The sequence below is a fragment of the Microcebus murinus genome, chromosome 3 (assembly GCF_040939455.1).
Source record: "Microcebus murinus isolate Inina chromosome 3, M.murinus_Inina_mat1.0, whole genome shotgun sequence".
NCBI lineage: Eukaryota > Metazoa > Chordata > Mammalia > Primates > Cheirogaleidae > Microcebus > Microcebus murinus.
In genome coordinates this window covers 83,592,632-83,616,752 of record NC_134106.1, presented here as the reverse complement: position 1 = coordinate 83,616,752, position 24,121 = coordinate 83,592,632, and the positions used below count along the sequence as shown (strand labels likewise).

General features: G+C 38.8%; 1 protein-coding gene across 2 annotated transcripts; it reads right to left on the bottom strand.

Annotated features, from left to right (window-relative positions):
- Positions 1-9,997: 9,997 nt before the first annotated feature.
- Positions 9,998-24,104, bottom strand: C3H2orf49 (chromosome 3 C2orf49 homolog). 2 transcript variants are annotated; one of them, XM_012737659.3, is made up of 5 exons: positions 23,938-24,104; positions 20,441-20,607; positions 15,597-15,723; positions 15,348-15,470; positions 9,998-12,705 (listed from the first exon to the last, which is right to left on the bottom strand). In XM_012737659.3, the coding sequence occupies exons 1-5, from the start codon at positions 24,034-24,036 to the stop codon at positions 12,649-12,651; spliced, it is 573 nt and encodes a 190-aa protein (XP_012593113.3). In that variant the 5' UTR covers positions 24,037-24,104; the 3' UTR covers positions 9,998-12,648. The 2 variants fall into 2 exon arrangements, with proteins under 2 accessions (XP_012593113.3, XP_075857182.1); XM_076001067.1 differs by having other exon boundaries at positions 15,348-15,723.
- Positions 24,105-24,121: the final 17 nt, after the last annotated feature.

Genomic DNA, 24,121 nt, shown 5'->3' with positions numbered 1-24,121 from the left:
TCTTTTGCCAGGCACAGTGTGTGAAATAATGATTAAACATTGAGGTTCTGAGTCCAAGTGAGACTTTATTGCATGGCCCAGGGATCATTGTATGAAGTACAAGATCTGATGGCCTGGGGCAGTGTTAAATGAAATTGCATAACACCCTTTATTTATAGGAAGCCTGCAGTCAGTACCACATATCTCTGCCTTGCTACCTTCTTTCTTTCCCTTCCTCCCCTTTCGGAATGTAATGCTCTGCATTTGATGCAGTAACACAAGCTGCAGAATATGAACAGCAGAATATGAGGCTGATGACAGCAAAGCCAATTTTCAGGTCACTTTTCTTGACAGAGCTTGTCAGCTCTGTTCCATCATCACACATCGGTATCTTACCCTGACCTGCCTTCTCTTCCATAAAGGGAAAGACTGTAAAAGGACACAAACCACTTGAGGCCAGAGACAACATCTTGTTCATCTTTATATTCTCAACACCCTAGTGACTGAGGGCATATGGAAAGCCTTCAAGTGTTTCTGAAAAGAAAAGAAAGATAGTAAAGAAAATCACTGCTGTAAAAATAATACTCCGAGCTAGTTTGGCAGTAGTCTGTAAAATAATCTTGAAAAACACAGTATACAATTGGGAAGCACTGAGCCAATTTGTGGGATAGAGCGTCGCACAGTTCTTTTGAGAACTGTAGCATAAATGACCTTTTAACCTTAGTTTACTTAGACAGTGCAGCATGATAAAATGATATGCAGTGCAACAGAAAAATTCAGTGGAAATCAAGTCTGATCTATGCTGAGCATATGTGAAATCAGTTTTTTAATCTGGGTGATAGTCACTGTTAGAAATGATTGATAATGTCTGAGATGGGTCTTCTGGATTCATAGTTGACTTGAAGTTTTGCTTAAAAAGAATAATTCCATGCCTTGTTAGTTGTTCCACCGTTTTCTACTTCATAATGTAAAAGTAAAAGCACTCCAGATTTCATTTTAGAATACCTTACCTGTGTTCCTTATTAAAACCACAGATACACAAGACTTAATCTTCAACTACCCGAGCTAAAATTAATGCTTACAGGGGAGTTCCACTTCCAGTAAGTAGCTCCAATTGGACTAATCCTCCCTCATTCTGGACAAAGTATTTTTAAAATTTTTGAAAACATTGGCACATGATCCACAGCAGGCAGAATACATTGGAGGGGAGTGGACAGTTGGAAAAAAAGAAGGGTATACTGGGTGATTTTCACATTTTGGCCTTTTATCCCAGGGCAGGCTCCAGCAGGGCAGTTTCCTATTATGAAACCTGCAGTCTCAACTGGCTTGAAGAACCAGAAGCCAGAGTTTGGGACAAACAGCCAGCCTCTGGAAAGTAAGGGAGGAGATATCCTGGAAAAGAGAGCCCCAAGTTCTTTGTATGAACTCCCTACAAACTTCTGATTGACAACTGAACTCCAAGCAGCCTGGCTATGGCTAAAAAAAAGCACAGACTTAAGGGACTTTAGGAATGGTGGTGTGCAGAGCTCAGCTGACCCTCTTCCTGTTGAAGAAAATTACATATAAATATAAACCAAAGTCTCTGAAAATTTCCCCAAAGGCATACAACAAATAAAGTCATTCAGGAAAATCTATTAATACTAAATTTTAGCAAGAACAGTGAAAGTCTATGGCATTTGAGCCGCAGCCTGATCCTACCCATTCCCACGCTCCAACGTCATGTAACGAGCTCTACTCTGGGTAGGTATAGCCAAGAAAGTAAGAACTTCCCCTCCAGCTACTCATCTAGGGCTCTGCCCCAGATGCGACAGGCCAAGACAGCCAGGGCTCCAATTGCCCTGGCCTGCTCATAGTGTGGAGGTTCCACTCTTGGAGCGGTAAACTTGAACTACCAACCACTCACACAAACACGTATATGTATTTTCACTGAACTGTGTCAGTTAGCAATTTTTAACTTTATAGTATTTTACCTCAATAAAGATTTAAAATATTTTTAAATATGCTTGTTACACTTTTATAAGTTTCCTGTACTGGATAGTTATTTTCAAGCTTGCCTTTTTTTCTTTAAACATAGCAAGCCACTTTGTTTGATCTTTACTTGATTATTACAATATTTGAAAACTCTGGGGGCCAGTCTCTACTGCCTGATGTTTCTGCTGCAGCCCATGCTGGCCCGTTGTTTCTGTGTATGCTAGTGCAACTCTGACTTTTGTTAATCACAGCTTCTAAAAAGTTACTTGGCAGTGTCTCTTGAGGCTTAGAATAAGGGTATCTTCCTGTAGAGATGAATGCCATTGCCTCTGCCAGCCGCCTGGCCAAGCACCAGAATAGAGGGGCAATCTGGGACCAGAGTCATTTCCTGAGTTACTTTCACCATCCTAGGGGGTTGTAAAATTTGGCTACAAATCTATATGAGAGCCTGCTTGCCTGCCTCCACCAAACTTCCTCCCTTCTTCTTTCCCTTTCCTATTCTTTCTTTCTATTCTCCTGTTTCTTCTTTCCCTTCCATTGTTACTTTGTTTACTTCCTTTGTTAACTTCCTCTCTTTGTTACACATTCTACAATTTTAAGATTTACATTTATTTTATCCATTTCAGTGTCTTAAGCTTTGATTTATCTTGAAGAATAAATTGCATACTTAAACCTGTGGTAATATTTAGAATATTGTAAAATTCTTAATAGAACTAGTCTACCTTCAATGAAAATTTCAGTCATTGAAGTAACTGAAAGAAACAGCTTCACTTATGAGGCAATCACTACATGAACTTTAAACATGGCAAGATCAGTAAATGCTGTGATGCAGCATGCCTTGGAACTATGATTACTACTCTCTCAAAAAACTTAAAGAATGTCTGCAAAAGAACTCAGTGCTGGTAGAGTGTTGGTAGAGTGGAACTTTAGAGACTAGCAGAAAAATCCTCGTCATCACATAAATGAAGCACTGGGTAGAACACATTGTTGACTTGCTACAAATAGACACAGCTCAATCTGTAAGCAGAGAGGGCTCCCCTCAAGTCATAAATCAGCCCAATAAGTAAACTCTAACTCCCTTGGAAAAAATTTTTAAAAACTAGCTATACTAAAGCAGAATAAAAGTGCTATTAATGTGTGTATCAATCATATTACTTTAGAAACTTACCTAATCAATTCTCAATCATCTTTAGTGATGCCCAGACATGAGAGCATCTCTCATTTTTGGCCTATTAAATGACAGATTGAAGGGACTTAGTGATAAGCATATGGTAAATCCTAGAAATACAGAGAAATAAGATTTCAAAAAAAACCTAAGGGTCAGAGTGAAATCCATCTGCTTGACAAAGCAAGAAAAAGAAGCCCAGAAAGAATAAAGCTTATTCAAGACTGCACAGAGGCCAACATACTAGAACACACCGGGTCTCCTGTCTCCTTAGTTCATTGTCCCCTAAAACATGATGTTTTTACACATAAAGGTGATTATGGGGCAAGAGCCATCTCTGAATACACAGATTTTTTTAAACACAGAGAAGGAAATGTCCAGGTGATATACATGCTAAAATGTACATAAGCTACAAAACTGACCATTTAGTGCCAAAAAAGTGAGAATAAAAAAAATGGAACTGTTATAAAAATGAGAGCAGTGACTTTATCTAAGACATCTATTAGAGTTTATATAATTAGCATAATCTCTCAGGTTCTGAGGATGCTATGGTTTGAATGTGTTCTTCAAAAGTTCATGTGTTAGAAACTTAATCACCTTTGTATAAAAGAGATACAGCCTTTAAGAAGTGATTAGGCTGGGAGGATTTGCCCTCATGAAGGGATTAATACCATTATCAGGGGAGCAGGTTAGTTATCATGGAAGTAGTTTCCTGATTACAGGAAAAAAAAAAAGTTCAGCCTGATTTCCCATCTTGTATATGTAGTGCTGCCTTTCTGCCTTTTGACATGGGATGGCCCTCTTGAACTTCTTTACCTCCAGAACCGTGAGCCAAATAAACATCTGTTCTTTATAAATTACCTAGTCTGTTCTATTTTGTTGTATTAATAGCAGCAGAAAACAGAATAAGACAGAGGGGATCATCTATAAGAAAAATCCACTCTAAGGCCAGGCTTGGTGGCTCACACCTGTAATCCTTGCACTCTGGGAGGCCGAGGCAGGTGGATATCTCAAAGTCAGGAGTTAGAAACCAGCCTGAGCAAGAGTGAGACCCCGTCTCTACTAAAAAAAAATAGAAAGAAATTAATTAGCCAACTAAAAATATATTTAAAAAAATCAGCCAGGCATAGTGACACATGCCTGTAGTCCTAGCTACTCAGAAGGCTGAGGCAGGTGGATTGCTTTAGCCCAGGAGTTTGAGGTTGCTGTGAGCTAGGCTGATGCCACGGCACTCACTCTAGCCCAGGCAACAGAGTGAGACTCTGTCTAAAAAAAAAAAAAAAAATTCACTGTTTTTATTTGGTTTCTACAGGCTTCAAAGAATTAAAAACATAACTAATAAAGTATCTAGTGCACAGAATAGTATGACTTTAATTATTAAATGTTCTCTAATTTCTTCTCAAATTATTGTTTAGACTGAATCAATTAGAATAAAAAGACAAGGCCCTTGAGGACCATGTTTTATTTACTCCAATCCCTTATTTCAAACCTGAACATACAGTAGATACCATATAACTGTTGAATGGATGTTTGTCCAGGGATTTTTTTATTTACAAAAATAGAGATAAGTTGATATGACATTCTCTTTTTCATTAAAATGATAAAACTACAAACTCTTTTAAATGATACAACACTGGAAATGAATCTCAAAAGGCAAAGGAATTATACATAATCACTATATTCTAGTTTATAAAGTTGTTTCCCACATGGGTACAGGTTAACAATTCTGCAACTTCTGTACAAGTGTACTAGAACTGAACAATTAAGTAAATAAATGGATGGTGACAGTGGTAGTCATGTTTCTCACTGTTTGAATTAGAGGTTGCAGACAAGCAAGTGAAGTCCAGAATGAGTAGTACGGTAATGGATTAGAGTTGCAGACATCAGTATGAATTCATGTTTAACTTATTAGAGATACAGATGGTTACACAAAGAAATATAAATACATGTGTACACATATACACACACATATTTACTTGCTCTGTCAGTTGAGAAGACATACAAAGAATGATACTCCAGTAGCAATGGGTACCCCTAGTGCCCAGATCTTGGTTTTTGATAACCTTCACCAATAAAAGGAGCCAAGGCTCTTAGAGAAATGGTTAATTCTAGGACTTGGCAAGAAATATAGAAAATGAACCTGAGGCATCTTATAGTGCCAGGAAGTTAGATTATGCCCCAAAAGAAAACACAATGATGGGGTAAGTCAAAGGGAAATAGGAGCCACTGAAAAAGCTTTCAATGGCAAAAGCCAGAACAATTTGAGTAAAAAAAGAAAATTAGATTTTAACTCTAAGTATAAAGTATCCATGAATCATACTAAGTCAGATAAACAGATTAATGGAATTAATGGAATACACAAATCTCCTATGCAGAATTCCAATAATTTATGTATGTGGCCCACTAGGAACAGCATAACTCCCTACTCCTTAAGTGACTTCCTTCCAAAGAGCGCAGTATGAAAAGTGAGAAGAGGCTGGGTGCGGTGGCTCACGCCTGTCATCGTAGCACTCTGGGAGGCCCAGGTGGGAGGATAGCTCAAGGTCAGGAGTTCGAAACCAGCCTGAGCAATAGCAAGACCCTGTCTCTACTAAAAATACAAAGAAATTAATTGGCCATCTAAAAATATATAGAAAAAATTAGCCAGGCATGGTGATGGTGGCACATGCTTGTAGTCCCAGCTACTCGGGAGGCTAAGGCAGGAGGATTGCTTGAGCCCAGGAGTTCAAAGTTGCTGTGAGCTAGGCTGAAACCACAGCACTCTAGCCCGGGTAACAGTGAGGCTCTGTCTCAAAAAAAAAAAAAAAAAAAAAAAAGAGAAGTGGGAAGAGTAACTTTAGAGTGAAGAAACCTGACAAAAACTTCAGCCAGATGACCCAGGTTAACCTCAAAAGCGATATATTAAGCCAAGCACAGTGGCTTATGCTTGTAATCCTAACTCTGGGAGGTGAAGGTAGGAGGATTGCTTGAGCTCAGGAATTTGAGACCAGCCTCAGCAACAGTGAGACCCTGTCTCTACTAAAAATAGAAAAATTATCTGGGTATCCTAGCGAGTCCCTGTAGTCCCAGCTACTCAGGAGACTGAGGCAAGAGGATCGCTTGAGCTCAGGAGTTTGAGGTTGCAGTGAGCTACCATGCCACTCTACCCAGGGTGACAAAGCAAAATTCTGTCTCAAAAAAAAAAAAAAAAAAGAAAAGTGGTATGTTGTATGTGTCCTCAAAATAATGTGATGAAAATGGCAATTTACCTATGTGGGCTTCCCCAAAAAACCCATAGCCCCAATCTAATCATGAGAAAAACAGTAGAAAAATCTCAATTGAGGGACATTCTCCAAAATACCTGACCAGTACTCCTCAAAGCTGTCAAGGTCATCAAAAACAAGGAAAGCCTGAGAAAATGTCACAACCAAAAGGAGTCTAAGGAGAAATGATAACGAAATGTTAATATTGTGGTATCCTGGTTACGGTCTTGGTTCAGAAGGATATTATTAGGTAAAAACTAAGGAAATCTGAATAAAGTATGGACTTTAGTATTTTGACAATGTACCATAATGTATGGGAATAGGGAAACTGGGTGTGAGGTATATGAAAACTCTGTACTATCACAGCAATTTTTCCATAAATACAAAACTGTTCTAAAAACTTTATTTTTAAAAAGTCTATTTAAAAAAAAATTATATATGAACAACTGGCTCACTGGGTAAAAAAAAAAAAAAAAAAAAAGAATAAAAAAAAAATTATATAGTAAGGCAGAACAGACGTAACAGAAGGCTTAGATATGGTGTTTTTATGTTTATGAAAAACATTTGTCTTTCACCATAACTGGTATTCTGCAGTCTCCCAAGGATCTGTTTGTCAAAGAAATAAATACTTTAATTCAAATTACTTACCCAAAGACTAAAAAACAAAACTTGGACACTTTTACTATAGGAAAAAAAGATGTTTAGGGTTATGATATACTTATTTAATTATTCTTATTTTTGATTAAACTGAATGCTTGGTTAAGTCTAGAAAGACTTAACAGTTCCCAATTGCTCTTAAAATCAAATCCTAAGTCTTACATAATCTGGCTCCTGCCTAACTTCTTTGACTTTATTTTAAACTACCTTTATCCCTATTTGCATTTACTTGAGCCATACCAGTCTTTCTGTTCTAAAAACCTATTAAGCCTTAGGGCCTTCAGATTTTGCCCTTGTCTGTCACATGTTATGTACTCCTGGGTAGCAAACTACCCCCAACACTTACAATCCCCATTTTATTCACTCAGGATTCTGAAAGTCAGCAATGTGGACTGATCTCACCTGGGGCATTCATGCAGGTCTAGTCACCTGGCACTTAGACTGGGGATGGGTGACTAGTGGTCACATGTGTGATAGTGCTGGCTGTCGGCTGAGCCACATATTTCCAGGTGGCAAGCCTGGGCTCTTTCACATGGCTGCAGCAGAGGTCCAAGAGAATAGAAGCATTCACTGGATCAAAGGAAGTTACAAGGACAGTCCATACACAAGTGGTGGGAAAAAGACTCCACTCCTGATGGGAGGAGCAAAACAGAGCAAAACAGAAAATGTAGCCATCTAAAACCGACTATGTGTAGGATGCTTTTCCTGAAAGCTTTCCATAGCTGTCCTTTAGTCATTTTCCCTTTAAAACGTAATCTTTTCAGAGGCCTTTCCTAACCACTATATTTAAAGTACTTCTTTACCTTCTGTTGGGGACTGACATTATATTTTACTAGTTTAAGAATTAAATTTAGTGAGTAATGTACGTGTTCTGCCCAGAGCATTTGAAAGTAATGTGTTCCAGACAAGGTCCTTGTGATAAACAAGGTGTTGCCTAGAAGCAAAACAAAGGACCTGAGTTGCAAGTAAGCAAGAGCTGCTCCGCCCCAAGGCATTGGGGGTCTGGAGGCCACACGATAAACATCCCATAAGATGGCTGGTTAGTCAATGATGGGTAAGACCCCTCAAGGGAGGGGCGACCTAAGCCAGGCAAAGCTGCCAGGGTTCAGCCGAAGATCTTAGGGGGTCACCTAAGAGAAGCTGGGGATGAGAAATGCCCCCTGTGGCTCACCTTGCCCATCCTTGCTAATCTTGGTCAGTGATCTATGCCTAGCGCCTAGAGCAATCACCTGGAAATTCTGAGCCAGGGGATATCTGCTTCCATAAGGCTACGCATTCTGGAATTTATGGCTATTGCTGCAATGCCTGGGTGGTTACGTACAAGGAACTAAGTTTAAAATTTTAAAGTATAAAAATAAAACGGACCCAGTGTATTATTACTCGAGTCAACTGTTTGTACGTGTGTCCGCGGTTTTCTTTGTGTTCTGCGTTTGTGTTTTGTGTTCTGTGTTCATCCTCCGTCCTGTAAATGGGCCACGACAACCTTCCTCATCTTTACCAATTCATGACCCTGTTTTATTTTCTATCACAATGATTACACATTATTATTCATTCTTCACTTGTCTGTCTTCTCTATGAGAGCGGAAACTTACCCTGCCTTGTTCACTCCCAAGAGCTTTAATAGTAGACGCTAAAGAAATATATAGGCAATGCACATCTTTATTTTTTATTTCACAATAAGGAAGATAACCAAATTATTAAACAATTGAAAGAATAAAGCACTTCAGTTAGTAAAATGTACTTTAGTAAAAACAATCTAAATGGAATTAAAATATTTTTTTTATCTCTTCTGTCCAGACAAAAAATGAAGAATCTACTTTTTAAGTTCAAAGTAGAAAGTTATCCGAGCCTTTTCCGAACTAGGTGACTTAAGGCTTCAGTCTCCAAATATAATAACATTAAGATACCGGTTTAGAAATTAACTTTTTTTTCCCCAGATCACCCTAAGCACAAACAATCTCTCAACTGAATCTGTGGCTTATCTCATTTTGTTAAGAGCTTATTACATGGGAAGGTTCAGGGACTTCTGTTTCTATCCCTCAAAAGCACAGTGGCAGTCAGCATGTCAGCCTCTGCAGCACCAAACACTCAAAACACCAGACCACTCTAGCCATCCTACCATCACAGCAAGGGCCCCAAAGGTCCAGTGGCTGGACTATTTGTATCATGCCTAATCTCAATCAATCCAGGTAGAGAAGGCTGTACTATATAAAGAACACTACTTTCTAACATAGTTTACTCAAATAAAAACAGATCAAGTTATTACAGAGTATTTTTACATTTTATTTTTTATGAATGACAGACCTACTCAAGATAATTTTATTCAGTTTATTTAAATAAGGATAAGGCTACTTAAAAGACTTTTTACATACAAAAATTTACATTACAAGGTTAAACTTTTCTGTACTGAATTACAAAACCTGCACAAGCATTTAATAAAAGAGCACACTTATAAACATTTTGACCATGTTGTATAGCCTCTAAAAATTACTGAAGTTCAACAGTAGTAAATAGAGGAAGCTCTTACATATATATGATTTAATCTACTGGCAGTTTTACTTAATGTAAGTTTTTAAGAGGTCACATTGCTATTGAATGAGTCTCTAGATCAGTTTTAGAATCTTCTCTCAAAACTTAAGTTAACCAAAATATTATTTCAAACAATAATCCCAATTCTGAAGTATTTTAATACTAGCAAATATATTATGGCCTCAGAGTAGTAGTTGAACCAACTTTCCAAAATGCCTGGTAGCTATCTACATTAATAAGGCTATTTTGGAAAACTGTACAGTCTTTAGAGCCATTGAGAAGTAATTTAGTGCCCTGATATTGCAGGGTCTTGAAACTTTCCAGAATTCACAAAGCAGTCTATGATCCCTCATATGTAGGAGGACTGGGGGTCAGCCTATTTTCACCTCTCAGTGAATGAGTAGGGCCAAGCAAAATGACTTGCAAACCTAAGCCTGAAACTTAGAATCTATAGAAATGAGGAATGAGAATGGAAGTATAGGTAAAGAGGAAAAAGGAAAACAGGGAGCAATGAAGGAGAGGAAGAAAAGAACAAGGACCAGGTGGTAGGAAGAAAATGGTAGAAGTGGTAAAGTGCCTATAACTGTACCTTACAAAGCCACCAACTGACTGTAATGCCATTCATTTGCCTACCCCCCAAATAAGAAAAGCTGACTTTATTGGAATATAGAATCAAGAGCAACAAATACTAACCCGTGTTAGTGAGTAAAGGGTACTCTAAAGGGTATTCTAAAGTTGTTTGCCATTCAAATCAAGTTTTTCTAACCTTTCAAGCAAACAAAAACAACACTTCAAAACATAAGACTCCCAGTGCCGCTGCTCCAGATCCCCATCATTCAGCATGCTTTTATCATGTGGAGAAAGACATAGCAAGACAAGCTGTATCCATATACTTTCAGAAGGCACAGCACTCTAAGGTGGGGAAATTGTGTAATACATAGTACATGGTTTAGCGCTTCTCCATATTTCAAACTCAAAATAGCTCAATAATATGCTGCTATATGAGCACTGATTCTGAATGTTCATAATATAAACTTCAATTTGAAGCAACAATGTTACACAGTTCAGCTGTTATTACCAACCTACTCTGTAAGTTAAATATACAAATTAAAAATTAATTTCACTGAGTAACTAAAAATAAGTTCCCACTGACTTAAAATCGTCAAATGGCTAACTCTCTCTCAACTAAGAGAGAAATGCAGATGGAAGCAGAGGGGACAACTGAATATAAAATATAATTTGTCATTCTACCCTAAAATCTGCACTTTTTAAATCTCCCTTTACATACATTTATGTATAAATCAAAGGTGCCCACCAACAATATTACATATATCAGCCCTGCAGATAACTATATACTTAACAATTTATGGAATGCTTAGTATGTATCAATTTTGTCTTATGCATACAGATTTAGAGTCTAAAATAAAGGCAAAATGCTTGGAAAACTACAGGGTTAAAGTCTTAGTACAGTACTTACCTGCAAGGCTGAATTAATTTTTTGGAAGGCTATTCAATAGCTGAACTAAAATGTTTGTTTTAACCCTTTGCACTCAGATGTCGAGTGTGACTCGACTCAGTTAGCAAAAATTATAGAGATTAAAATTACTCTTTGAATGTATCAATAATTTGAAATATAAAAAAATCCAAATAAATAAGTTTGTATGAAAAGAAACTCCAGTTTTTTATTCTACTGCCGCGCTTTGTAAAATCTGGGGTATTTAAAAAATTAAATCCCAAGTAGAATAAAGGAATCGAGAAAAAGCGAGTGCAAAGGGTTAACAAATCAAAAGAGGTATAAGACTCCTCTAAAACATACCGAAAAGGGCAAATCCTCATTTCAAGATCGATCATACAAGGAAAAAAGTATAAAGTATCCTTTGCTCTTGGTTAGAAATACATAGCAGAAAAACAGAAACTAGAACTTATGCATATAAGGTAAACTCTACTTTCCCAATGACTTCCATTATACAACTGGAGTAATAATACCACTTGAACAACAATAAACAAAAAACCTTACTAAATAATCCTATGTGGGACAGCCCTGTGGGCAGCTGTCCATATTACACCTGTAGGGAGCCTCACCTAAGCCAGGAGTCCATTTTCCTATGCGTGCACTCAGTGACTACCGACTCCAGTAGCTCTTTAACTGCCAACTCCAGATGACACTGACTTTTCCCCTCACTGCTACACTTCCTGGACTCTCATAAGTTCTAGAATTCCACCACCCCCTACCCCATTCTTTAAATTTGCTGCCATCAAGTACCACCTCTAACATGATTACTCAGCCTAAAGATTTTTAAATCAACTTCATTCTGAAAAGATTAAGCTCCTAGGAGGGAGTAACAGCCAAACTCAGAGTGAGATCACAGACTGCTCATGAAACGAGTATGTCCGACTGTTGCATGACAAGAATATTCTAAAGAATGGACCAGGTGCAGGACTGATCAGTTAGCTCATAAAATATATCAATTCTGTTATGATTTCAAGAGAAGGAGTAATAGCAAGTGCTGATTTCCCATTTGTTTTTTATGGGAAGAACAATGTAAGCAATTAATGAATAGCAATTTTATCTGTATATCCTGAATAGTTTTCCAGCAGTACTATAAAGATGCTTTTCTTGGTGAACCTTTGAGGATGAATGTGGCAATATTTACTAAGATACTGTGACAAACTGTTATATGCTTCTGCTGGTAAAAGAAATTAATAAAAATAGCAAACTAGTAAAATATTAGAGTTTTTAAAAAAAATATCAAATTTCCCCAGACTCTGAAAGACACTAATGAGTAATTCCTAAAATTCATTAGATGCTTTATACCAGACTTGCAGCTAATGATTTGACTAGGGTCAATAGAAATGACATATACTAAGTTATTAGTTTAAAAAGAAATTCTTTCCTAATCAGAGCATGACAGGCAAGAATTTTAAAAAAGAAAGGAAGGGAGGAAAAGAGGGAAGGAAAAGAAATGCTTTATTTTTCTGAACCTATTTTTAAACCTCTTAAGAAAATTCCACAATAATCAGGATCTCTGTAAATACTGTCAACATATATGAACTTGTTTCAAAAACTACAGTTACAGTTATATTTACATTTTTGGAAACTTTCCTTCACGGCCATGTGACATGTTGTATCTTTCTCTTTGCTTCTGGGGGTTTCAGGTTATTCTGAAAGACATGAACAGAAATCAATTTATACTTGCAGAAATGTCAGAGAATAACTAAAATGAACATTTTAAACAGTCAAGGTTTACTATTGATATACTAATGAAAGATCACTGCTGCCATCTGGTGGGAATATATTTTAGGAGATTAGATGGAGGAAAAAAGCTTCCCCTGGCTCCGATTTTTCTAGCTCTGTGGTTCTCAAATGTTTGCTCATCAGAATAATCTAGAGCACATAAAAATATGCCCAGGCCTGGGCCTTACCCCAAAACCAATTAAACCAGAATTCAAAGAAGGTCCTGGAATGAGAACCTTCCAGGGGATGAGGCTCTGACTTCTTTTTTATTTGAAAGCTCCTCAGGTGATCTTAACAAGTGCAGTTGAAAACCACTGACTGCTCCAGATCTGCTTCCTCCCTGCCTAGCCCATGTCCTCCCTAAACTTCACAATCCAAAGTCAGTGGGAAATGTTAAAATAGGAGAAAAGATTTTACATACTTATAAAAACACACACACATACGTATATACATATATCTCACACCTCTGAAAGAATATATTTCTTTGGATAGAGAAATGTTGTTTAAGAGCCTGAAAGAAAAATCCTCAAGACTCACTCCTTATTGCAATATTTTCAGATATGGCTTATTCTTCCAACTCTTACTTATATCACACCTTCCTCCTCTCTCCCACAAAGGTGGATGAAAAAAGTATGAAAGCAGTATGGTCTCATAATGTGTACCCTGGGATCAAATAAGCCTGAATTCAAATTGCAGTCTGGTCACTCACTAACTCTGGAATCCTGGACAAGTTTATTGAAATTTGATAAGCTTCTGTTTCCTCACATGTGAAATGGGAAAAACAAGAATGCCTACTCCACAGGGTTGCTGAAAGGACTCAATGAAAAGTAAAGAACTCATTGCTGGTCAAGCGGCTTTCTGTTTCCAGGATCTACTATTTTAGAATGTTTGAACTCCTCTGAATTTTGATCCCTTTACTCACGATTAGATGATGATAAAGCCAAAGTATACTACAGGAATAATGGCTATAAAACTGTTAGGTATTTAAAAGTAAAATAACTTTTCTTTTTGAGACACAGTCTCACTTTGTTGCCTGGGCTAGAGTTCCATGGCGTCAGCCTAGCTCACAGTAACCTCAAACTCCTGGGCTCAAGCGATCCTTCTGTCTCAGCCTCCCAAGTAGCTAGGACTATAGGCATGCACCACCATGCCTGGCTAATTTGTTCTATATATTTTTAGTTGGCCAATTAATTTCCTTCTATTTTTAGTAGAGACAGGGTCTCGCTCTTGCTTAGGCAGGTTTCGAGCTCCTGACCTTGATCGATCCTCCCAGAGTGCTAGGATTACTTTTCTGAGGAGCCTAGGAAAAGTATCAAACACATATATTATATGTAGATTACATATATATATATATATACACACATATACATACATATATATATATTTTTTTTTTGAGACAAGAGTCTCACTTTGTTGCCCAGGCTAGAGTGAGTGCCATGTCGTCAGCCTAGCTCACAGCAACCTCAAACTCCTGCGCTCAAGCAATCCTTCTGCCTCAGCCTCCCAAGTAGTAGGGATTACAGGCATGCGCCACCATGCCCGGCTAATTTTTTCTTTATATATTAGTTGGCCAATTAATTTCTTTCTATTTCGAACTCCTGACCTCGAGCAATCCGCCCGCCTCGGCCTCCTAGAGTGCTAGGATTACAGGCGTGAGCCATTGCGCCCGGCCTACATATATTAATATAAATATAAAACCACCTCACAAATGGCAAATTGTGTTACTGTACCAAAGCTGCCAACATATAAACTCGAAGTATCCAAATGGTTCAATATAGTATAGAGCACAACATACTAGATTCCCCTAAACTTCTCTATTCCTCCAAAGCTAGGTACATTTCAGGGATTGGGGAGGCAAGTGGTAAATCTTAAAAAGATTCTGGTGTGGTTGTAAGGCAAGCACAGATGGACTTAAGGTCAAGCCCCAAATGCTACTTAATAAATGTGTGACCCTGAACAAATTACTTAACACTCTGAGCCTCACTAATAAAGGAAAACTCTTTTAATTCCAAGATAGTTAAAGGAACTAAATGAGAAAAATCTAGGAAAAGTATGTAATAGACTGTCTCTCTTTACATATTTTAAGCAGAAATAAATTGAGTCCACTTTTTTTTTTTAAGACAAGGTCTCACCCTGTTGCCTGAGCTAGACTGAAGTGGCATCATGATAGCTCAAACTCCTAGGCTCAAATGATGTTCCTGCCTCAGTCTCCGAGTAACTGGGACTACAGGTGAATGCCACCATACCTAATTTTTTTCCTTTTATCTAGCAGAGATGGGGTCTTGCTATGTTGCTCAGGATAATATCAAACTCCTGGCCTTAAGTGATCCTCCCACCTTGACCTCTCAAAGTGCAAAGATTACAGGTGTGAGTGCACTTTTAAAAACATTAATCATCATGGATTTTAAAATTCCAGGGTTCAAGCATACAAGGAGATGTAAAAAATCAGACAGACCACTAAAGGGTTCAAGAACAGCATACAGCACAGCTGACCCACCTTGGGCTATGAGGTAGACTGCTCAGGTTTCATCCACACCACTACTAGCATGGAAAGCACCCCCATACTTACCATGGCCTCTGCTTCTTCTTTAGGAGCAACTCGCTTTAACTTCACTGGAGTAGTTCCAACAGGGGACAAAGGTGGTGACTTCACGGAGCCCAAAGGACTTTTCCTATGCGTTAAGTCATGGTTCTGTTTAGTGTCATTATTATTGTGTTCCGTTTTATTGTTCATAGGCAAATTGGAAGACAAAATTAGGGGTGAAACACTTGAAGAGGAATTTGATAATTTTCGAAAGGCATTACTGGTAAAGCTTGCCTGAGGGGGAGGCTTGAGTCGATCATTATCTCCATTCTCTGTCTTTTTCACTTTTATGCTTGTACTTGTTGAACTTCCATCAAATACAATGAGGGGTCTTTTCCTTAACCCATCTACAGTGCTACTCCTGAAATCAAAGAGAGGTACTCTTGAAAAAGACCATCTGGAATGGAAAACCAGTTCACTGGAATATAACGTTAAAACAAACAATAACCAAACAGATTTATTGATAAGACTACTTTAAGTAGGACTACTGGAAATGAAATTTTCATGTTTGCTCCAAATGAAAAGAATTTCCTAGTGCTTTAATTCAAAGTTTAAAATATTTATGTAAAAAATGTTTAAAGTTAGCTTTAATATATACACAAAATATAGTTATTTTTAAAACATCAATTAACCATTTAGCCCTACAATTTAAATAGGATTTCCTAGTTAAAAAAAAAATCACCAGCTTATTGATAAGGTTATCTTGCCCACGTAATCAGTTATTATCTAAAAGGATAATAAACTGTAAAATTATACCAAGACTACCACTGTAGCAGTCTACAAATAATAAGGCACAACATTCTATTCCATTCACTAAAGGTCTCTAAAGCCATGGCATTTTATAAACTTTTTGTTAACTATTTGTACAACTTTAATTGTAAAATTTGGTGTCTTCATATTTAGCTTCTGAAAAATCTAATTTCCACTCCTAATGGTAAAGGTAAATAATCAAAGCATTCATTTATTTATCATTGTACCTCAAGTTAAACCAAGATCTGCTTATGAAAAAAACCTATTAAACATGTTAAAACAATTGAAGTAGCCAGTTACTAGGAAGAACACTTTGGCCTTGCCCCTCACAGTGTGATCCAAGGACCAGTAGTAAGAGCAGCAGCAACATTTGGGAACTTGTAAGAAATGCAGAATCTGGGGCCTCAACCTGAACTCCTGAATCAGAACCTGCATTTTAACCAGATCACTAGGCAACTAGCCAAATTTACCAATTCTTGGGTCACTACTGAACATCATTTGGTGGAAGATGAAAAATAAGCTTACTGTATACCCACTGTCATTGCAGAAGGGAAGAGAGACTGAGAACAAGGCTCAACAGCTTGTGTGAGGTCAATCTGAGATACAAGAGGCACATTAAAATTTGAGAAGCATCTCCCTATGGATCCGGTCCTAGCTGTGTGACCTTGGGCACATTATAGCACTTATCTGTATCTCAGTCCCTCCAAAGATAAAATAATAAGTGGTTCAACATTATGAGACAATCTCTTGGATCTTTCCAGTTTTAATGCTCTGATTCAAGAATTAAATCATAAATTTAAAAAATAGAGTCAAAGATCCTTTCAAAGAGGATATTGAAGGACTAATAAGGATGGTCATATGAATTGTGCTTCAAAGGAAAAGTATAACCAGCATTGAAAGTTTTGCTTACTAGAACAATGTGCCTGAAAGCGATCAGGAAGAAAATACTGCCTGAATAAGAGCCAAAGAAAAGTAAATTAAAAGGTATATGTGGTATAATCCATAGATTTAGGAAAGTTAACACGAACAAAGTCTGTACCAATATGTAACCATCAAGCTTAAAATGATGCTTAATCTGAATTGAAATGTGTTCTTGACCAAATGAGTTCTTCAAGACTATATGTGTACTTATTTTCGAAAAGACAATGAGCATACATGTATTCTTCAACTAATTCTTCATGCTTGGGGGATAATCTCAATCATGAGTTGTTCTTTATAACTACAGATTAAAACTAAGCAACTAAGGGCTACACATTTCCCTTTACCCCTTTCCTCTTACCCTGTCTTCTCCCAGCGTCTCTAGTGCACTGCCTACAACAGTGCCTTACAAATAGAAGGCCCCCAAAACAAATTAAGTAATTGATCAATAGCACCCACTGTGATATAACAGACATAGAAGAGGTAACTAGGGATTTTAGGCTACTTTGTCCACATTAACTAAACACTGAGCAATCAAATATAATTTTCTTTAAAACAGGAAATTCATTTGCTTTTGGTTTTATAAAAAATTCTCTGAAGTTTAAAAATTTTAAATAGCATGTCTGAAGCTGTTAGGTTGGTGCAAAAGTAATTGCATTTTTAGCATTGTTGGCATTTGCCCTTTATTATTGGAATACGTTCTTAAATATTTGTGGTTATGTTTCATTTTAATGCACATTTCTTGCTTTGTTTTTTTGCTAATGACCTATTACTTGCTGTTTATTTTATATTTATTTTAGATCATGGAAATGATGTTAGACAAAAAGCAAATTCAACTGATTTTCTTTTGAGACAGAGTCTCACTCTGTTGCCCGGGCTAGAATACCATGGCATCAGCCTAGCTCACAGCAACCTCAAACTCCTAGGCTCAAGCAATCCTTCTGCCTCAGCCTCCCGAGTAACTGGGACTACAGGCATGCGCCACCATGCCCGGCTAATTTTTTCTATATATATTTTTAGTTGTCCAATTAATTTCTTTCTATTTTTAGTAGAGATGGGGTCTCACTCTTGCTCAGACTGGTTTTGAACTCCTGACCTTGAGCGATCCTTCCCGCCTTGGCCTCCCAGAGTGCTGGGATTATAGGTGTGAGCCACCACGCCCGGCCTGATTTTCTTATTTGAGTTCAAAATGGGTTGTAAAGCAGTGGAGACAACTGGCAACAACAATGCATTTGGCCCTATATTTGCTAACAAATATATGGTGGGGGGGGGGTTCGAGAAGTTTTGCAAAGGAGATGAGAGTCTTGACGATGAAGAGTGCAGTGGTGGGCCAAGGGAAGTTGACAAAAACCAATTGAGAGCAATTATGGAAGCTGATCCTCTTACCTACACAAAACATTGACCATTCTACAGTCATTCGGCATTTGAAGCAAACTGGAAAAAGCTCAATAAGTGGGTGCCTCATGAGCTGACCGAAAATCAAAAGAAAATTCGTTTTGAAGTATCATCTTCTCTTCTTGTATGCAACAACGAACCATTTCTGAATTGGATTGTGATGAGCGACAAAAAGTGGATATTATACGACAACCAGCGATAACCAGCACAGTGGTTGGACCAAGAAGAAGCTCCAAAGGACTTCTAAGAGCCAAACTTGTACCACAAAAAGGTCATGGTCACCGTTTAGTGGTCTGCTGCCAGTCTGATCCACTACAGCTTTCTGAACCTTGGTGAAACCCTTACAGCTGAGAAGTATGCTCAGCAATCAATGAGATGCACTGAAAGCTGCAATGCCTGCAGCCTGCATTGGTCAAGAGAAAGGGCCCAATTCTCCTCCACGACAACTCCCTACTGCACATTGCATACCCAATGCTTTAAAAGCTGAATGAATTGGGCTAAAGAGTTTTGCCTCATCAGCCATATTCACCTGACCTCTTGCCAACCAACAATGACTTCTTTAAGCATCTCGACAACTTTTGGCTGGGAAAACACTGCCACAACAAGCAGGAGGCAAAAAATCCTTTCCAAGAGTTCATCAAATCATGAAGAATGGATTTTTATGCTACAGGAATAAACAAACTTATTTCTCATTGACAAAAATGTGTTGATTGTAATGGTTCTTTTTTTTTTTTTTTGAGACAGAGTCTCACTCTGTTGCCCGGGCTAGAATGCAGTGCCATCAGCCTAGCTCACAGCAACCTCAAACTCCTGGGCTCAAGCAATCCTTCTGCCTCAGCCTCTCAAATAGCTGGGACTACAGGCATGTGCTACCATGCTTGGCTAACGTTTTCTATATATTTTTAGTTGGCCGGCTAATTTCTTTCTATTTTTTAGTAGAGACGGGGTCTCAACTCTTGCTCAGGCTGTTCTAGAACTCCTGACCTCCAACGATCCTCCCTCCTTGGCCTTCCAGAGTGCTAGGATTACAGGCGTGAGCCACCACGCCTGGCCTGTAATGGTTCTTATTTTCATTAATAAAGATGTGTTTGAGCCTAGTCATAATAATTTAAAGTTCATGGGTGAAGCCACAATTACTTTCACACCAACCTAACAGATGACAGGCTCCTCTCTCATGTATTATCAAAGACCTTAGAGTCTTACTTGACCCACCTTTTTTTTTTTCTTCAAAATTCAGCAAATTCTATTGGCTCTACCTCCAAAATACATCCAGACTCCCACTACCAAATTTATTACCTTAGTAAAAATCATTGCTTACCTGTACTACAGCACAGCCTCTTAACTGATTTCCTGCTTCCACCCTTGCATACACCCCTCCCCCCCCCACATACCTTAAATCACCTCTTAGGACAGCAGGTAGAGTGATGCTGTTAAAATGTACATCTGATGGTGTTACCACTCTGCTGAAAACCCTCTAGTGGCTTCTCCATCTCAGTAAAGCCAAAGTTTTCACAATGACTTGTAAAGCTTCCATGACCTGACTATCTTCCCACTCACCACCAATAGATCTCTTTCCACCTATTCTCTTCACTCGAGCCCTGATGGCCACTTTGCTGTTCCTGGATATATGATGGGCACAATTCCAATCCAGGTTCTTGTACTCTGCCTGGAACACTAGCTTGCTCTCTACTTGCTACAGGTCTCTCTACCGAAATTTCATTTTCTCACTAAAGAAATTAGCTGGACAACTAAAAATATATAGAAAAAATTAGCTGGGCATGGTGGCACATGCCTGTAGTCCCAGCTACTTGGAAGGCTGAGGCAGGAGGATTGCTTGAGCCCAGGAGTTTGAGGTTGCTGTGAGAGAGACTCTGTCTCAAAAAAAAAAAAAAAAAAAAAAAAGATAGTTATTGAGTAAATCAATAGTTTTTACTTACGTTTACTTGGGGAAAAAACAAAAACAGAACTGTTTAGTCATATAAGATAAAATGAAAACTAGAACAACTAAAAAGTACCTTTTAGTCTCATTTTTTATTTCATGTTGTTCTCTTTTCTTTTCCATCATTTTCCCCCATCTATTCTTTGGCAGATCCCTCTGAGGCAATGGTATTGCATGCTGGACATAAAGGTCAGTAAGATTGTCTTTGTTTATTCTTACGTCATTTTCAACAGCTATGTTCTTCTGTGGAAAAGGAAACAAAAGTGATTTCAAAACAACATTTTTCATTTTAATAACCACCTTACCCACCATGATAAAACACTACTACTTAAATAACAAATTATAAAACCATATTCACAATCACACACATGCTTAAAAGTCCTGTAAGGTACTGCAAGAAGTGGTATTACACATAGGTTACGCTCTGTAAATATTCATCTTAAAGACAATGGTCACATTTCCTCAGGATGACAAAGACTGCTACCTACAACTGCTTGGCCAACGCCCCATTTCCAATAACATCATCATAATCTATAAAAGGGAATGAAGGCTGGGGGCGGTGGCTCACGCCTGTAATCCTAGCACTCTGGGAGGCCGAGGCGGGCAGATTGCCCGAGGCCAGGAGTTCGAAACCAGCCTGAGCAAGAGTGAGACCCCATTCCTACTATAAAGAAATTAATTGGCCAACTAAAAATATATATATAAAAAAATTAGCCGGGCATGGTGGTGCATGCCTGTAGTCCCAGCTACTCGGGAGGCTGAGGCAGTAGGATTGCTTGAGCCCAGGAGTATGAGGTTGCTATGAGCTAGACTGACGCCACGGCACTCTAGCCCAGGCAACACAGTGAGACCCTGTCTCAAAAAAAAAAAGGAGCCGGGCGCGGTGGCTCACGCCTGTAATCCTAGCACTCTGGGAGGCTGAGGCGGGCGGATTGCTCGAGTTCAGGAGTTCGAAACCAGCCTAAGCAAGAGCGAGACCCCGTCTCTACTATAAATAGAAAGAAATTAATTGGCCAACTAATATATATAGAAAATTAGCTGGGCATGGTGGCTCATGCCTGTAGTCCCAGCTACTTGGGAGGCTGAGGCAGAAGGATTGCTTGAGCCCAGGAGTTTGAGGTTGCTGTGAGCTAGGCTGACGCCATGGCACTCTCTCTAGCCTGGGCAACAAGCGAGACTCTGTCTCAAAAAAAAAAAAAAAAAAAAAAGGGAATGAAAATGGGGGACTGCCCGGGGTAAACAAACTAAAGAAAGTTAACAATGATAATAATTACCACATTCTGCCAATAAGCTAGCTTGAGCGCTAGTATTGTGATTAAATCAGTGGGATAAAGGTTTCAGTCTCATCCTGTATGTTATTTCCCATGTTTTTCTAATATAATGTTTCTTAAATTGATGTTAATTACCAAGATTTCATATAGCACCAAGATGAAACTATAATCCCCTTACTGATGACAATAGTAGTACATCATTAGAACAGCATGCCCTGCCCCACAAGTTTTCACTGGTCCTTTCAAGTGGCTGCCAGTTGCTGTCCAACCATCTCTATCTAAATCACCTCATTCTCCCCCATTTTCCCATTTGTTCTCAACATCATGGAAAACATACAGCGTAGGTCACAGGAGTCCGGAAACAAAGTTTGGATTTGGGAAGGAGAATGAAGATTGTTGGCTCTTCAACTTCAGAAACGCTTGAAAACATTTGTTTAGTAAAAATGACAAGACAAACCTATGTCCTCTGATAAACTTATCCCAACTCATTTTTTGTGTGTTCAGATTCAGTCTCACTATGTTGCTCACGCTAGTCTCAAGTGATCCTCCTGCCTCAGCCTCCCCAGTAGCTGGGACTATAGGTTTGCACCACTGCACATGGCTTTTTTAAATTTAAAAGCGTACTTTTCTCTCCCATACAGTGGGCTGACTAATTGATTCTCACCCCGTACTTACTCAGAGGTAGGGGAAACCCTAGGGATTCTCTTGAACAATATTCCCAGAGGATTCACAGTTCTTACTTTGGAAAGCAATGCCTTAGGGAAGTGGTTCTCAAAGTGTGGTCCCTGGACCAGAATAAAAAACTGGTTAAAAATGAAAATTTTCAGGCCACATCCCAGAACTACTGAATGAGAAACTCTGGGGGAAGGAGGCCAGCAATCTGTGTTTCAACAAGCAGTGCAGTGATTCTGCTACACTTAAAAGTTTGAGAACCACAGTTAAAAGGTAACTGACATCATTAACCCTTTGCACTGGCATGAGGTTAGCTTCGGTAGCAGCTCATAAGTCGAGCCACACTTGACAGGTAGTTACATCGCTGGGGGAAGGGGGATTTTTGTCTATTTTTCCAGTATCTTTTCTTATTTTCATTAGCATGAAAGGACAAGTAAAATGTAAATGCAGAGATGGTATACTAACTTCTAGGGGTAGATTATTATCCACTAACTTAGAGCAACGTTTAGATAGAAAGCTCCATATAATCACACCTCACCCTAACAAAAAACACAAAGATTGTGTTGTTTGTTCTAACAGAAAAATCAAAGGAGGAAGAAGAGAGACGATTTATATTTGCAAAACATGTGAATGTAAATCATGTCTTCATGTGGATGAATGCTTCAAAAAATATCACACCATGAAAAATTATAGAGATTAAAATTACTTTGAATGTATCAATAATTTGAAATATAAAAAATCCAAATAAATAAGTTTGTATGAAAAGAAACTCGTTTTTTATTCGACTGCCACGCTTTGTAAAATCTGGGGTATTAAAAAAAATTAAATCCCGAGTGGAATAAAGGAATCGAGAAAAAAAGCAAGCGAGTGCAAAGGGTTAAAATAATCTCTTTAGCAAGAAGGCTTGAAGAAATTAGAGAAAGATAGGGTACTAACAGGAAAGCCACATGGAAAACAACAAAATATGCCACATAAAATATGCCACAGAGTAATTCCCTGCCACTTAAAACAAAACTTATCACTTTTTTCTTTTCTGAATTTTCCCCTATTATCAGAGGCCACAGAAGCTGAAAAACAGCAAGAGCAACATAGAGCCAGGAGCTCTGAATCCTGGCAGTACCATTTACAGTGTGACTTTAAACGAGTCACTTCATCTTTCTGGGACTCAATTTCACTCAGTTCATCTTTAAACGAGGTAAGAGGTGTAGAATGGACGATTTCTCAGATGCTTTCCAGCTCTGACGGTCCATGACTTCTACCCTCCGTACCTATTCTTCTTCATTTCTTCCCCAGTCCCTCTTTTCCTCAGGCCCTTGCTCACAAACAGGCCGTGGGGGGTCGCCTTAGGACTCCTCTTTCTGAGCTATCAAAAACTCAGAGAGGTTAAGTCCTACTTCCCAGGAATTCCTGATATTTGGAGGACGTCTCTTTTTCAGTCAGGGGATGAGGGACGGGAGTTAGGGGACACCTGGCTGGTCTGTGTGTTTGGAGAGTAGTACAACCGAGCGGGAGGAATGACTACGACGGGAGTGTCCGTCATCACCGAGAGCTATTTGGGATGAGCTCAGGTGCGAGTGCCTCACCCGGGAGGCCCACCCGTCCGCCCTCCCTCCACTTTGGCGCACCCAACCTGCTCTAGAGTGAGGAGAAGGAACTCCTGAGACAGCAGCTCCGGATGCAGCAGCAATTCCGAGTCCGTGCAGCTGCGACCGCCCACATCCCCCGCCATCGTCGTCGCCAGGAGACCCCGGCCGCCTACCCACAAGGCTCCGCGAAGGAAGCGTTCCGGAAGTGACGTACTATAAGTGGAGACT